General features: G+C 33.3%; 1 protein-coding gene across 9 annotated transcripts in view; it reads right to left on the bottom strand.

The window, feature by feature from the left end:
- Positions 1-16806, bottom strand: part of CSPP1 (centrosome and spindle pole associated protein 1) — a 153280-nt gene that overhangs the window by 37179 nt on the left and 99295 nt on the right. For 7 of the 9 annotated variants that reach the window (XR_002081016.2, XR_002081017.2, XM_019453206.2 and 4 more), the window contains 3 exons: positions 12951-13080; positions 11077-11224; positions 636-788 (listed from right to left, as the gene is read on the bottom strand). Coding sequence is in view for 7 of the 9 variants with exons in the window: in XM_019453206.2 (XP_019308751.2) it covers positions 636-788; positions 11077-11224; positions 12951-13080 (431 nt within the window). In the remaining 2 variants the exon portion in view is untranslated. The remainder of the gene's footprint in view (positions 1-635; positions 789-11076; positions 11225-12950; positions 13081-16806) is intronic. The other 2 variants (XM_019453211.2, XM_053896616.1) reach the window with 1 other exon arrangement.

The raw sequence follows: 16806 nt of genomic DNA, 5'->3' as shown, positions 1-16806 counted from the left end.
TTCAGCCAGGTCACGATCTCGCGGTCCGTGAGTTCGAGCCCCGCGTCAGGCTCTGGGCTGATGGCTCGGAGCCTGGAGCCTGTTTCCAATTCTGTGTCTCCCTCTCTCTCTCCCCCTCCCCCGTTCATGCTCTGTCTCTCTCTGTCCCAAAAATAAATAAAAAACGTTGAAAAAAAATTTTTTTTAATAAATAAATAAATAAATAATAAATATAACAAAAACAGTTACTTTGTACAATGTATCATATCACATCTGATGCACTTTCACTAATCAAATAGTTACCGATATAAGAAGCAAAAGAGACTATTTGTGTATGTGTAGACTACATGATTTTAAGAAATGTCCTCCCACCAGCAAAATAAAAATTTTAGTAGCAGCTCAAGTATATATAAGTTATAAAGCTCAGAAGAAATACATAGTATTACGAAGCAAACTTTTTTTCCCTATTCACTTTTGTCAAACTACTTAATACTTGAGAAAAGGTATTATAAATAACATGAATGTGTTATGCTTCCTGACTCTGAGTACCCAAATTCTCAAAATCACAATATGAACTTTGTCAGACAACAGAAGAGAAATTTTACTGAACAGCTTTAAAAATGTAAAACAAACAAAAATAGAATGTAATTAAAAACCTGAGTTTTTATTTGCAGAATCTTCTAAGTTCTCAGCATTTGAGGTGGCTAAATTTTGGTCTAGAGATACAACAGCCCTTTTATCTTCAAATGTTCTTGCATCTGGATTATGGTAGGCATCTATATTTTGTCTGTGCATCCTATTCAAATCAGCTAAGAGGGAAAAATAAATTCAACAAATACATTTCTATAATTAGTATGCTTAATACATTTTCTTAGAGTAGAGAATCAGAGAAAACAGTAGGATAGGTTGGAATAATTCAATGGTATCTTGGTGCCCTGAAAACAGAAACAAAATTATTAAAACTTGTAAGAAGATTTTCAAAAAATAACCTTATGAAAATCAGTCAAGACGTTAAGAATATAAAAATCTTTGACAGGCCATAAAAACCATACTCATATGTATGTTACTTCAGAACTTGGAATCTCTGTAAATACAGAACAAACACCAACAATTCAAAACAAGTCATAGTGAAATTTAGCCAACTTCATTAGCATTCCTAATGAAAAAATATAATCATGTAGTGTGGAGTTTTAAAATATATTCATAACTTTTTGACAATCCTCTCTTAAAAGATGGAGCTCAATTACCCTCCCTTTGAACATAAGCCAGAGTTACAAACTCACTTCTTAAGAACAGAACATTGTAGGATGATGGCATATGACTTCCAAGGCTACTTCATAAAAGACATTATGGTTTCCACCTTGCTTAATCTATTACTTCAAAGATAGTCAGCTACTGTATCATAAAGACAATGATGTAGTCCTATGGAAAGGCCTACATGACAAGGAACAGAGGGAGCTATATTGGAAATGAATTCTCCAGTCCCAGTCAAGCCTTCATATGACTACAGACCTGGCTGAAATTTTGGACTGTAACCTCATGCAAGACCCTGAGACAGAACCACCCAGCTAACCCATTCACCAATTACTGACTCACAGAACCACAAGATCATGAGTGTTTGTTATATTAAAACATTACATGTTGGGTAATTTTTGTTACACAACAGTAGATACCACATACACATCACAAAAATCTAACCACACAGGACCAGGTCAAACAACAAATCAATCTTAAAAACAGACCTGAATGACTACAGAACTCTAAAGCTTTAATAAAATAAAAAATATTTCTCTACAAAACAACTGGGATTGTAAGGTAGCAGTGAAAGAGAATTTAAACCTGGACATAAGACGTATTTATCAGAAAGCCTATTATGTTCAAGAATGTATTTTGAACATGAATCACAGTATCAGATACAACACGGCCAATAACAGGAAATGTTACCAGAGAGAACAGAGCTCAGAATCAGGAAGTTCATATCCTACTGCAACATTTGGACAGTCTGGACTTGGAAACTGGATAGGAGCTTCAGAGATGAAGATGTATCAGAAAGGATAATAAACAGAAAAATGTGAGAAACAGCTCCAAGGGGGAAAAACAGGAAAAGTGTTCTGGCAATATTAAAGCAGTCCAGCTCGACTAGATCACAAAACACATTTAATAAAGCAATGAGAGGAAAATGGAGATTACATGCCTATTCCGGAATATTCTAAAACACAAGCTGATGGTTCTCTATTCTGTTCTGTAGATGATAGTAAAGACAGTCCTGGTAGTAATAGAAGCATTACCAGTAATAATGGCAGCTAGGGAGAGAAAATAGATGGAGGTTAAGAGTATATCTAACTCAAGGAACACACAATGTCTGAAGATAGCCCTAGAACAAAGATAATGTTCACAAACCTAGAAGAGTTTAACCTGGTTCATAATACACATCCCAATAAATGTCAGCTGAAGGGAAGACAGCATCAGAGAGAATGCACAGAACTTAAAGGAAGGAACTGTCAATCCAGTTCAAAGAAAGTAAGGACAGACTAAAATCCACTAAATCAGAAATCAGGACATCAGTTACTTTTGAAAATGTCACATCAATAAAGCAGTAGGAGCTAGAATTCATTTTATGGAATATGAAACAGTAAGAAGTTAGTAAGACGTGGCAGCAACAACCACAGACTACTTTTTGAATGTGTTTTATATATTATAAGTGTAAGGTCAAGGCAGAGTTTTTGTTTATTTGTGTTGAAGAATACAAGTAACCTAAGTATATTTAGATGTTAAAGGGAAGAAATGAGTAAAAAAAATGGAAAATGCAAGAAAGAAGGGACTAACTGTAATCAGAGAAACTGACTGCAAAGAAACTGCCAAGTACCAAGAATTGGTAAGGCAAAAATTAGCTGGGTGCTCCCGCCACCATCATCAAATCATGGGATTTATCTGGATATGGAAGGTAAATGAAAATAGAAAGATGATGAGGAAGTTGAAGTAATGAATTAACAGCTGTGATCCCTAAAAAGTCACCAAATTAAACAAAAGAACTTAAATGGGAAATTAATATCTCATCATCCAATTCGCTAAAACAGCATAAGATCAGACTATATAAATGAGAAGTCACTATGAATAACAATGCGTACAGTACTCTTCCATTTTCTGTTACTAGAGTATGGATATCAAGCTCACTCCTTTGAAAATGATACCCAGGGCCTTGTTACCAAACTAATGAGTGCTTAGGGAATGCAATCTCATCCACAAGCCATAAATTAAGAGATAAATGTCATATAAACAAAAACTATAATAAACTCAAAAATCAATAGCATGTTTTTCTTTACTGTTGTGACTATACACAGTACTCTCAATTAGATAAGTCAATGTATTTATAAAAAAAGAAAACTGATGTCAGCAGAGTGCATAATTATTTAAGACTATCAGATTCAGCAATCAAGACAAGTCCATATTGCTATTTATTAGAAAAAACTATCAATCAAATAGTCACTCCTTGTCTATCTTTCTGTGAGGTGTAAAACAAAGGTTTGAAATGAGCTAAAAATTAAAATTATACAAGGCACTTCGGTGAAGAGTATAATTTGCCAACCGCAAAGATGTCCCAAAAAATGGCCTTTATTTCAAATGTACACCATCATAGTATTTAATATAAAATTGCTAGCATTACAGAATAATTCTACAAAGAACAGAACAAAATAAAATATTACAGATTCATGATTGGGAAAATAATTCTACTATCTGAAACATTTATTAGACCAGGGTTAAATTTTATGATAGCTACTACAGGTAAATAAACAATACATACAGTACTTAAATTTTTTCATTCCTTGTTTTATTTTATGCTTTTTTTTATAAACCTAAACATATACTTTGAAATTAAAATTAATTTTGTTAAGTTAGTCGTTCTTTGGTGGAAAATACCAAAACACTTTAAAGAAAATGGCTGAAAATATTTCTACAGACCCAAGATTATTCAGCAATCATGACTGATACACAAACTCTTCTTTAATAAATCAATTCAGAGGGCTAAAGAAAATTTTCAACCCTGATTCAACTATTAACATATATTTCCAAATTAAAATATACATATTTACTTATAAAGATCACAGTCTCTAAGACAAATAAAAATCTAACTCATGGTCCATAAAATAAATCTCACAAACCTAAAAATATTGAAATAACAAAAAAGTATATTCTCTAAACAAAAGAGAATATACCCTAAAAGTGACTGAAAGTTACTCAGAAAATACCCAAATATTTGGAAATTTTTAAAATTAATGTCTAAATAATCAATGGATCAAAGAAAAATTACAATTAGAAAACGGAATTGAATGAAAATGAAAAAACCACGTATCAAAATTTGTGAGATACATTTAAAGCAGTACTCAAAAGGAAATTAACAGCATTTTTAAGTGCATATATTAAAAAAGAAATCAAATCATAATCTAAGCTTCCACATTAAGAAAATAGGACAAAGAAAATTAAGTACAAAGTAAACTAAAGAAAATAGTAAAGATGAGAGCAGGTATCAATGAAACACGAAGGGAAAAACAGAAAAATCAATGAAACCAAAGCTGGTTCTATGAAAAGATCAATAAAATGGATAAACCTCCAGGCAAACTCATTAAGTAAAATAAGAATAAATAAATTACAAATATCAGGAATAAAAGAGGAACTATCACTGTAGATCCTACAGACACAGAATAATAAAATACTGTGAAAAATGTTATGCCAATAAACTAAAAAGATGAAATGGATAAATTCCTTTAATGATTCAAACCACATAAGTTCACACAAGAAGAAATAAATAAACTAAATGTCTTTATTAAATAAGTTGAATTCAGGGTGCCTGGGTGGTTCAATCAGTTAAGTGCCTGATTTCAGCTAAGGGCATAATCTCACAGTTCTTGGGTTTGAGCCCCGCATTTGGCTCTGCACTGATGGTGTGGAAGCCTGCTTGGGAATCTCTCTCTGTCTCTGCCCCTCTTCCACTCATGTTTTCTCTCTCTCTCAAAAACAAATATATAAACTTTAAAAAACTAAATAATTTATTTTAAATAATTTTAATTCATAGTTTAAAGATTCCCAACAAGAAAATTCCCAGCCCAGATGGCTTCACTGGTGAATTCTACAAACAGAAGAGGAAACTTTTCCCAATTCATATTTGTGAGGCCAGCATCATCCTGATACCAAAACCAGACAAAATTATAAGAGAAACAGACAAATATCCCTTATGTGCCTAAATGCAAAGAACCTTAACTAGCAAATCAAATTGTACAACATGTAAAAAAAAATTAAAATAACATTAAATAGGGTTTATACCAGGAGAAAGAGCGGCTCACCATTTAAAAAAAAAATCAGTCAATGCAGGGGCATCTGGGTGGCTCAGTCGGTTAAGCATCTGATTACGGCTCTGGTCATGATCTTACAGTTCGCAAGTTCAAGCCCCACAACAGGCTCTGTGCTGACAGTTTGCAGCCTGGAGCCTGCTTCAGATTCTGTGTCTCCCTCTCTCTGCCCCTGACCCACCTGTTCTCTGTCTGTCTCTCTCAAAAATAAAAAATAAAACATTAACAACAAATAAAAAGAAACCAGCAATACATGATTAGAATTTTTTTAAAAAACCAATGTAATTCACCATATATCAACAGAGTAATAAGAAAGATGAAATTATCGTTTCAAAAGATGTAGAAAAGCACCTGATAAACTTCAACATATATTCATGATGAAAACTCTGAGAAAGAAGAGAATGTTCTAAACCTGGTTTAAAAAAAAAAATCTACAGAAAACCTACAGCCAAGACTGAGTGCTTTCCAAATGAAATCGAGAACAAGACAAGGATGTTGGTTCTCAAGATTTCTAAATATTGTACTGGAGTTCCTATCTACTGTAAATCAACCAAAATAACTGAAAAGTATTCATACTGGAAAGGAAGAAGTAAAACTATTTGCAGATAACTGTCCATATTAAAAAATCTCAAAGAACGTACAAAAAAACCCCTAATAAAACCAATGAGTTAAGCAAGAACATACAAAAATCAACGGTCTTTCTATACACTAGCAATGAACAAATGGATATTGAAATTTTTTAATGTTATCATTTAAAACAGCATTAAAACATATGAAATATTTACGGATACAATTTACAAAATATGTTACAAGATCTGAAAGCTGCAAAATATTGCTAAAAGAAGTTAACTAAGACTAGTAAGTGGATAAATATTCCAAATCCATGTATCAAAAGACAATATAGATGCTGGCCACCCCAAATTAATCTATAAAGTCAAGGTAATCCCAATGAAAATCTTACCACAATTTTTTTTTTATTCAGATTGACAAACAAGAGTAAAATTTATCTGAAAATGGAAGGGAAGTCAAGTTGACAAAACAATCTTGAAAAAGAAAAACAAAGTTGGAAGAGTCACACTTCTCACTTTCAAAACCTACTACACAAAGCTACAGTAATCAAGAGAGCGTAATATGGGCATAAGGATAGATATCTAGATCAACAGAACAGAACTTAAGAGTCCATAAATAACCTTATAGTCAACTGATTTTCAACAAGAGTATTGAGGCAATACAAAATGTTATAAAACTGTAGCACAGTTCTGTGAATATAGTAAAAACTACTGAATTGTGTACTTCAAAGGGATAAATTCTGTGTCATGGAAAATGAGATCTCAACAAAGCTATTATATATATAAAAACAATTAAGACACAGAAAGACAGAAGAACTACCAGCTTGAAGGAGACTAAAGAGACATGACAACTACATACAATATGGGATCCTGGACTAGAGGCTGGAACAGAATAAGGTAGGGGAAAATCCAAATAAAGTTAATTTATTTAATAGCATCGAACCCATTTTAATTTCTAGTTTTGGTCACTATACCAAGATCATGTAAGATGTTAACATCAAGGGAAACTAGGTAAAGGGCATCCTCTATATATACCAAGATCATGTAAGATGTTAACATTAAGGGAAACTAGGTAAAGGGCACCCTCTATATCTTCACAACTCTTCTCTAAGTCTTGAGTTATTTCAAAATAAAAAGTTTAAAAAAAAAACACAATGACTTATCCTACCTACTTACTAGAAAGGCTAAAATTTTAAAGAAGAACAATTACATGGGCTGATGAGGATGCAAAGCAACGAGAAACCTAGTGCTTCAAAATAGAACAACCACTTTGGAAAATGGTCTGGTTGTCTCTTATGAAATTAAATATATACTTACTATTCATCCTAGCAATTCCATTTCTGTGCATTTAACCACGAAAAATGAAAATTTATGTTCACATAAAGACTTGCAGGTGAATGTTTATAACAGTTTTATTTATAATAGCCTTAAATTGTAAACAACTCAAATATCCATCAACAGGTAAAAGGATAAACAATTGTGGTACTTCCACATAGTGCAATACCATTCAGTAATAAAAAGTAAACTACAGCCATATACAACAACAAGAATAAATCTCAAAAACATGAAGGGAAAAAAAGACACAAAAGTCAATACTATTGTGTCAGAATGCAGATCAGAGGTTGGCAAAGGTATGGGGCTGGATACTGGAAATGTTCTATATCTTGACTGTGGCAGTGGCTACTGGAATCAGTTGTCAAAACTCACTGAATAATAAAGGATAAATTTGGGGGACACTGGGTGGCTCGGTCAGTTAAGCATCCAATTTGATTTTGGCTCACATCATGATCTCACAGTTCATGAGATTGAGCCCTGTATCGGGATCTATACTGACAGCACGGAGTCTGCTTAGGATTCTCTCCTCTCTACCCCTCCCCCGCTCACAAGGGCCCATACGCTCTTACTCTCTCTCAAAAACAAATAAATAAAACTTTTTTTTTAAAAGGGTATATTGGGGCACCTGGGTGGCTAAGTAGGTTAAGCATCCGACTTCAGCGCAGGTCATGATCTCATGGTTCCTGAGTTCGAGCCCTGGATCGGGCTCTGTGCTGTCAGCTAAGAGCCTGGAGCTTGCTTCGGATTCTGTGTGTCTCTCTCTTTGCCCCTCCCCCACTCATGCTCTTTCTCTGTCTCTCAAAACTAAATAAATGTTAAAAAAAATTTTTTAAAAAGGGTGTATTTTGTCTTATGCAAATTGTGTCTTAATAATCAACATAAAAACAAACATAAATCTAACTGGCTCAAATACAATACATAAACACAAATACTTAAATATATGTAAAGAAACATTTACTCTCACTACTAATCAGTTAGAAGTAGGAGATACTTTCACTATCTTTCAAACTGGTTAAGTGTTTTTTTTTAATTGGTTTTTTTTTTTTTTTTGGTGTAGTTTTTAAAGAATTTAACATGTGTGGGAATGCAAGCTGGTGCAGCCACTCTGGAAAACAGTATGGAGGTTCCTCAAAAAACTAAAAATAGAACTACCCTACGACCCAGCAATTGCACTACTAGGCATTTATCCAAGGGATACAAGTATGCTGTTTCGAAAGGACACATGCACCCCCATGTTTATAGCAGCACTATCAACAATAGCCAAAGTATGGAGAGAGCCCAAATGTCCATCGATGGATGAATGGATAAAGAAGATGTGGTATATACATACAACGGAGTATTACTCAGCAATCAAAAAGAATGAAATCTTGCCATTTGCAACTACATGGATGCAACTGGAGGGTATTATGCTAAGTGAAATTAGAGAAAGACAAAAATCATATGACTTCACTCATATGAGGACTTTAAGAGACAAAACAGATTAACATAAGGGAAAGGAAACAAAAATAATATAAAAACAAGGAGGGGGACAAAACAGAAGAGACTCATAAATATGGAGAACAAACTGAGGGTTACGGGAGGGGTTATGGGAGGGGGGATAGGATAAATGGGTAAGGGGCACTAAGAAATCTACTCCTGAAATCATTGTTGCACTATACGCTAACTAATTTAGATGTAAATTTAAAAAAATAAAAAATAAAATTAAAAAAAAATTTAACATGTGATACTCATGTAACATCATCATAATCGGGATACAGAACTGTTTCATCACCCCAAAATACTCCAACATGGTATCTCTTTAGAGTTACTCCCTATCCCCAACCATTTTGTCATTTTGAGAATATACATGTATGTCACCATTAGAAAGGGGCTATTTTCACTTAGCATAATTTCTTTGAAGACTCTTCCAAGTTATTATGTGCATCAATAGTTCATTCTTTTAATTCCTGAGTAGCATCCCACTGTATAAATGTACCACATTTTGTTTATTCATTCATCCACTGAAAGACATTAGAACAGTGTGGTTTTTTTTATAGGAACTTGAAAAAAGAACTTTAATGAATAAAGAACTTAGAAAGGAAACAGATTTTAAGTGTCATACAAATAATAAAAATGAGAGATATTTACTTAAAAAGGGTTGCTATTATTCCACTTGTACAGGTAATAGATTTTAATATTTATTAATAACAATTCCCCTTATAAAGAGATCAAAGATCCTCCCTAGAGAGCTAAGACAAGGACGAACATTAAATTTCTTTCTTTGTAATAAAAGATCAAAGATAAAACAGGAGTAACTAGAAAAGCCAGCAACCAAATTAAAATTAGGAAACAAAGTACAGAGGATACATGGTCTTGGTCATCATCACATGGCAAAACACAGATCTTTACTACATATTTCAAATATAATAGAAACCACCCAAACAGCATCAGAATGTGACATAACTGGGGCATCTGGGTGGCTGGGTCAGTTAAGTGTCGGACTCAATTTCAGCTCAGTCATGATCTCACTGTTATGGGTTCAAGCCCTGCATCGGGCTCTGCACTTACCACGCAGAGCCTGCTTGGGATTCTCTCTCTCCCTCTCTCTGCCCCTCCCCTGCTCATGCATGCACTTGCGCTCTCTCTCTCTCTCTCGCTCTCTCTCTCTCTCTCTCTCAAAAATAAAAAAAAGAAGAAGAATGTGACGTAACTGAGAAGTAAACTTTTATTTATTAAACCTTAAACCTCAAGCCTCTGAGAAATAGGGGTTGTTTCTTATAGCACTTTTTGTTAAATGCCTGGACTAATATCTGTACTTTAAAAGGAAATGTTATAGCACTATCCTTAAATGAAAAACCAGTGTTTTTCCAATATATATTCAAATAAACATTTAACTTTTAAAATAAGAAATGTTTATCTATATATCACCTAAAATTATCTCATCTATAAAAAAGAGTTAAGAGTTCCAGTCTTCAAAACTATGAGAAAAGAGTTATCTTAGTAATTTAAGTGGACCTCATATACTTTTTTTAAAAGCCATCTTTAACAAAGAAGCAAATCATAATATTTAAGAACTCTTAATAACTCATATCCAAAAAGTATTCTGACTACATCCCTCAACTATCACTAAAATTGATGTATAGTGCCTAAAGAACAACATGAAATCTATATTTTTACCATTTAATGGGTTTCTATTATTCATTTCTAATTTCTAATGAAACAATTTTCAAAAAATCCATCTTTGTCTACTTTTATTCATATCTAAAAGTTAATAGAGACCATCCTAATATATATAACAAGTTGTATAAGGCCTCTTTTGCTAAGTGCCTTGTGTGGTTTCTAGATCAAACATTTTTGAGGGTACATAATTGAAAGACACATCGACATGATTTTACAACCTGCCAGAAAGTTTCTGAGATCAGGTCTTTATTTACCAACAGAGTCCTTGCACTATGCAGGTATATGGCTATATATGAAACACCACATCCCACAACTATTTCAGATCACCTATTTTAAATATGTTTTACTAGTTTAAAAAATTTTTAATAAGGGGTTTTTCTTACTAGGATTTTTTTTAAATCTAATTACTAGGTTGGGTTAAAACTTACCAATTAACATGAGCTTTTCTCTGCAACTGAGTTAGCACTAGAGGATGAAAAATGTGTAACAAAGTTAAATAGTACTCTAAAGAAAAAAGACCCTCCAAACTGCTATTACATTTATTGCAAAATACTTCTTTTGTATTAAGCAACAAAAAAAAGAGACCTTGCCTTTGAGGCTTTGATTCCCATTTCTACTCCCCATTCTTTTAAAAATTTAAAAACAGTTCAGTTTCTTTTAGAAACAACAGATCAATGAAAGCAACATACTTATCAGATTGCCTTTTGCATCTCTCAGAGGAGCACCACCTCCACCTTTCCCCCAGGGGTTGTAACTTCTCATTTCAGCTTCTAATTTAGCTTCATATTCTTCTTTTTCTTCACGTTCTCTCTTTCTTCTTTCTTCTCTTTCCCGAATCTTGATAATATGAAGGGATATTTATAAGTGCTGACAAGCACTCTGATATAAAAAGTTTAGTTTTAATATCAGTTTTTATTTTTCTTATTAGAGAAAAAACCTTGGGAAAAAAAATTTTACAGTCTATTTCACTATAAAATTTAAAATCATAAATCAATGGAATACTCAATTTAAAAACACTTCCTTGGCTAGAATGAATAGCGGCTGGTCCCTCATATCATGCCATGAGTACTTTCCAGCCACTGATGCCAGTTGAGACTGAACCAATTCCTCCTTCCCACCCCCAACTTCTACCTGAGCCACTCCCTCCCTAACATCACCAGTTGCTTGAGGACCAACAGGATCTCCCTACTTTCCTTTTCCATTTATCTTTTCATGGGACCTGGCCAGCCACAAACTAGTCCCCACACCTCACCAGACTTTTCTACCCTGGGCAAACTCCATTCTCAGAATTCAAAGAGGTTGGAGAATTCTGGGCTACTTTAAGTACAACTTTATGAAAGCAAACAAAATAGGCTTCTCATCATCAAGTATAAGCACAGGATTGGGTCTCTAGAGACATTTCGATAGGCAATGAACAAGTATCTACATTTTGGGAAGTTACTTTTAAAAACATAACCACATACATAGAAAATTTAAGCACCCATTCCAGCAAAGCCATGGAAGTCATCACATGCATGAAATAAAATTCTAGAATTAGGAAATCTAGTTTTGTCAGTGGTGTTCAGTCTTCTATTTGTAGAAACCTACCATCCAAAAATTAAAGTAATTCTCTAATTAAGAAAAATCCATTTTCAAGGAGGTTGCCCATATAAAAACTGAAAAAAAGGAGCTTTAGAAGAAATCCAAGTAGAACTTTATAGAAAAGTACCTAAGGTGGGCATATACCTACCAAGAATTCCAGGATCCTCTCTGAGATATATGGATATTCCCCAAAAAACCCCAAACATTTGATACAATTACTTTTAAGTAAGCTCTCTTCAAATATAACAAACTACAACAGAACCCATTATCCTTCTCCCTAAAAGTGTTCTACTCTTTTTCTCTTAATTCATATTCATAGCCTCATTATTCATGTAGATTACAACATACAGAATCATCTTCAAGCCATTTCTTCTTTCTCATTCCCTGTATCTAAGTACTATCAATAAATCCCAGAGTTGTCTTCTGGATATTCTATCTTCCCTGTCTGGTTCAGAGCCTCATTACCTCCTATCTGGACTGCCTCAATAGTTTTAAGGTTTCTCCACCACATCTCTTTCTCAATCATACACATCACAACTAGCTATCCTCCTAAAACTTTTAAACTATTCCTTTTACTCTCTGGCTTAAAATTTCCTCCTTTAGGCTATCCATAATAGGATGAAATTGAAAACTTATTAGCTAAACTTCACAATCCAGCACAATCTGACATTTCAGATCCTTCTCCCACATCAATTCTATTTCCTGAGTATGCCAAGAATTTAAAATCTATTCACTGTATAACATACAGCTCAAATATCAACAACACATGAAGTCTTCTTAATCACCAGGCAATTATTCTTATCCTATGTTTCCAAAAGCATTCTAATCTATCTGCATCAAAAATTTATCATATTGAATTATAAAGGACTGGTATTGTTTTCTCCTGTGCCACAAAGAGTTCTAAGGGACCACTGTGCTAACATATAAGATGTTCAACATTAAATGTATCAATGAACAAATGCATGAATGAATAAATGAATACCTGTTGCTGCAAAGCTTCTTGGTAAGACTGAAGTGACTGTTTTGAAGGCTTTGGTTTATCTTCAAAAATTAATCCTGAATTTATTCCTCGATCACTTGTGATTTTCAGTTCGTTCTGTCCAATCATATTCCTACATCAAGTACACAACAATTTGTATCCATTTATGACAAAGCAAGAATACAACACTCCTTTGAAACAGCATAGCATTTAAGTAGATTTAAAAATAGGGGAAGATATTTCTCTGTAGGTCAAAGAGAAATCCTTAAGTAAATGTTCCCTTACTAAGCTCTCTCCACTCTCTCTGTTTTCACAATTAATGAAACTTTTACATTTATTAGATCTATTTCTTGACCTATGTGGCGGTTACATGGGGGTAAAATCCGTGTGATAAATCATCAAGTGGTATATGTATGACTTAGGCACTTTTCTGAATGCAGGGAAATAATACAGAATTCTCTGAATATCATAAGAATGTACTTAATAAATGTATACCAACTTCTTAGCCATCTCAAAAATAAAACAAAATCACAGTAAAAAGTCTGTCTCAAATAAAATTTATATTTTTGAAAAATTTGCAATGAATCAAAAAAGGAAAAACTTAAAACATATTATGGTTACAGAAATCTCAAGCAATAAAGTGCTATTTGTCTTAAACATAGGAATGTAGCCACTGTGAAGAAAATAATACATTTTAAAAATCTGAATTACAAAAGATAAACTCAAATATTAGTTTTATTATAAAATTATAACTATGAAAAAGAGACTACGAAAGGCTTATCTCCAAAAACAGTATCATGTCTTTAAATAAGAGTTCCTTTTGTGTATCTAATTTATCCAATTTATTTATAATCTTTTATGAAGATAAACAGGTATGTTTATGTATACTGTCACACTGCATCCTGAGAGGATAAAAGGACAGATGAGAAGATCCAGAGCAAATGATTCCTAACAGAACTTCTACTTTGTGGGGGCTCTGTATGTGCAAATGAAGAAGGCTGAAGGGGCTTATTTGAGTAAAACCAATCTCTCAAAACAAAATAGCTACAAATTACATAGCGAATTGATTCACTCATTATCTATTTCACTCCTTTTTCTTCCTGTCTTTTACCATTCACTCAAGGACCCAAATTCTTGGCCTTTATCAATTTCCCCATGGCCCAAAGATGAGAGGGTTTAGAGATACACAGTCAGATTGGGATGGGAGCAAGGAGAGAAGTGGTAAGGGGGTGGTAGTCAAAAAATAACACTATTTTTGAGGTATGTTGTAGCATACATTAGGATTTCCTAACTTTCTATGGCTGAATAATATTTCACTTATACGGATACAACACATTTTGTTTACCCATTTATCAGCTGATGGACATTTGAATTGTTTATACTTAAAGTATTATGAACAATACTGTTATGAACATTCACATATGAGTCTTGGTGTGTATATATATTTTCATTCCTCTTAAGTATATACCAAGTGTTGTATGGTAAGCATATGTTTAGCTTTTTAAGGTAACTGCCATTTCCTCCAACTGCTTTTTATATATACTGATTTTGTACTCAGCAATGCTGCTAAAACTATTAATTCTAACATTTTATGTGTATGTTCTTTTGCAAATAACATTTTGTTTGCTCTCTTCCTTCCTAATACTCATACCTATCTTTCTTCCTTTTTTATTTTTGATCTTGCTGCAATTATTGGGCCCTAAAAAATGTGGTCATAAGAACACTCGTCATATTGCCAATTTCAAAAAGAATGTTTTACATGTATCACCATTAAGTAAAGTATATGATATAGGTCTTTCATGTTTACACGTTCTCAGGTTAAGTAGGCTCTTCTCTAACATATTCTGTTAAGTTTTCAATCGCTAGTGGATATTGATGTTTATTACTTCTTTCTCTGTAACTACTGAGATGGTCATATAGCTTTCTTCTTTATTATACCAATATAGTACATTATAATACTGATTTTACAATATTGACATCTAACACCAATTAGCATTTAGTATATGTCAGACACTTTTTTAGACACTTTACATATTTTAATTCATTCAATCCTCAGAATAAACCTATGAGTTGATACCATTATTATCCCACTTAATAAACAGGGAATAGAAGTTAAGCAACATGCCTCCAGCTGAATAGAAAAACCAGGATTCATACCAAGACACTCTGCCTCCACAGTCCACACTCTTAGTTGATGTGTACTACTACATTTATTCATCCTATTTTCCAGAAAATTCCAATTTAGAATTCAATATCCCTTTTTACATTATGAGGTTCAGTTTTAGGATGGCTGTATCTATCTTTATGATTGAAATTAGCTGGAAATTTCCAATTGTCATTATGACCTTGTTGGGTTTCATAACAAGATTATGACATTCTCATAATCACAGCTGTGGAGTACTCCCTCCTCTTCTGTACTCTGTATTATTTTGCGTAAGTTTGAGGGAAGATTTGAAACTTATGACCTAATTTCTTTTTTTTTTTAATTTTTTTTTTGATGTTTATTTTTGAGAGAGACAGAGACAGAGCATGAGCAGGGGAGGAGCAGAGAGAGGGAGACATAGAATCTGAAGCAGGCTCCAGGCTCTGAGCTGTTAGCACAGAGCCCAACGCGGGGTGCGAACCCACGAACCGCGAGATCATGACCCGAGTCGAAGATGGACGCTTAACTGACTGAGCCACCCAGGCACCCCTTATGACCTAATTTCTAAAAAAGTTTTTATATTATTCAAGTTTTCTATTTCTTTTTGAGTGTATTTTATTAAGTTAAATTTTAAGAGGAATCTTTCTTCTTCACTTAAATTTCCATATTCATTGGCATAAAACTATGCATAATATACCCTTACTATCATTTTAACTCCAACTACAGTGACAATTTTTCATTCCCAGTATTTATTTATGCCTCCTCATTTTTTTCTTGATCAACTTCAGTAAAACCTTGTCTTTTATTAATCTTTTTATTCTTCTATAACCCTACTGCTTATTTTCTGCCTTATCAAGCTATCACTTATATAAAGAAATAATATAGTCTCACACTAGGATTCTGTTTGTCTACTTTAATCTGAAGTTCTTTAAAATTTTGCTTTATATATTTTGAGACCTTATTTTTAGGTGCATAAAATTTTGTGTTGCCTTTATGCTGCTAAAATGAACCTTTATTCTTTATAAAAGAATTATTTTGATCTTGAAGCTTTATGACTAAAAAATCCATTTTATCTGATGTTAATATAGTAAACAAAATTTATTTCATATTCTCCTAGTGTATTTGTACCCTTTTACTTTCATATCATATTTAAATATATGTAATACGGGTAACCCCTGGATTTTGCTTTCGCATCTAGTATAACAAGCTTTCTCATTGAAACAGATATAGATACTTAAAAATTTACTAATATCAAATTAAAATTTTCCACTTAATTTGGACTTATAATCAGGTTAAACAGGCTTGCTCCTTAAACCTTTCTATATCTCATTTTGTTCTTTTTGCCTTTTTAATTTTTTCCCTTTAGTACATTAGTAAGTTGTGCCTTTTATCTCAATACTTTTTAATTTTTTTTTTAATGTTTATTTATTCTTGAAAGAGAGACAGCACGCGAGCGGGGGAGGAGCAGAGAGAGACAGAATCGGAAGCAGGCTCCAGGTTCTAAGCGGTCAGCACAGAGCCCAACGCAGGGCTTGAACCCATGAGCAGTGAGATCATGACCTGAGCTGAAGTTGGATGTGTAACTGACTGAGCCACCCACGCATCCCTTATCACAATACTTTTCATGCTTACCCTAAAAATATAACATCCATACTTACCAAAGACTAAAGCTAATCAAAATATTTACTATCTTCCCAAATGATACAAAGATTTTAA

This window comes from Panthera pardus, unplaced genomic scaffold (assembly GCF_024362965.1).
Source record: "Panthera pardus isolate Hobbes unplaced genomic scaffold, ASM2436296v1 HiC_scaffold_7, whole genome shotgun sequence".
NCBI lineage: Eukaryota > Metazoa > Chordata > Mammalia > Carnivora > Felidae > Panthera > Panthera pardus.
Note: the sequence above shows the minus strand (reverse complement) of the source record. Positions and strands in the feature narration are given on the sequence as shown.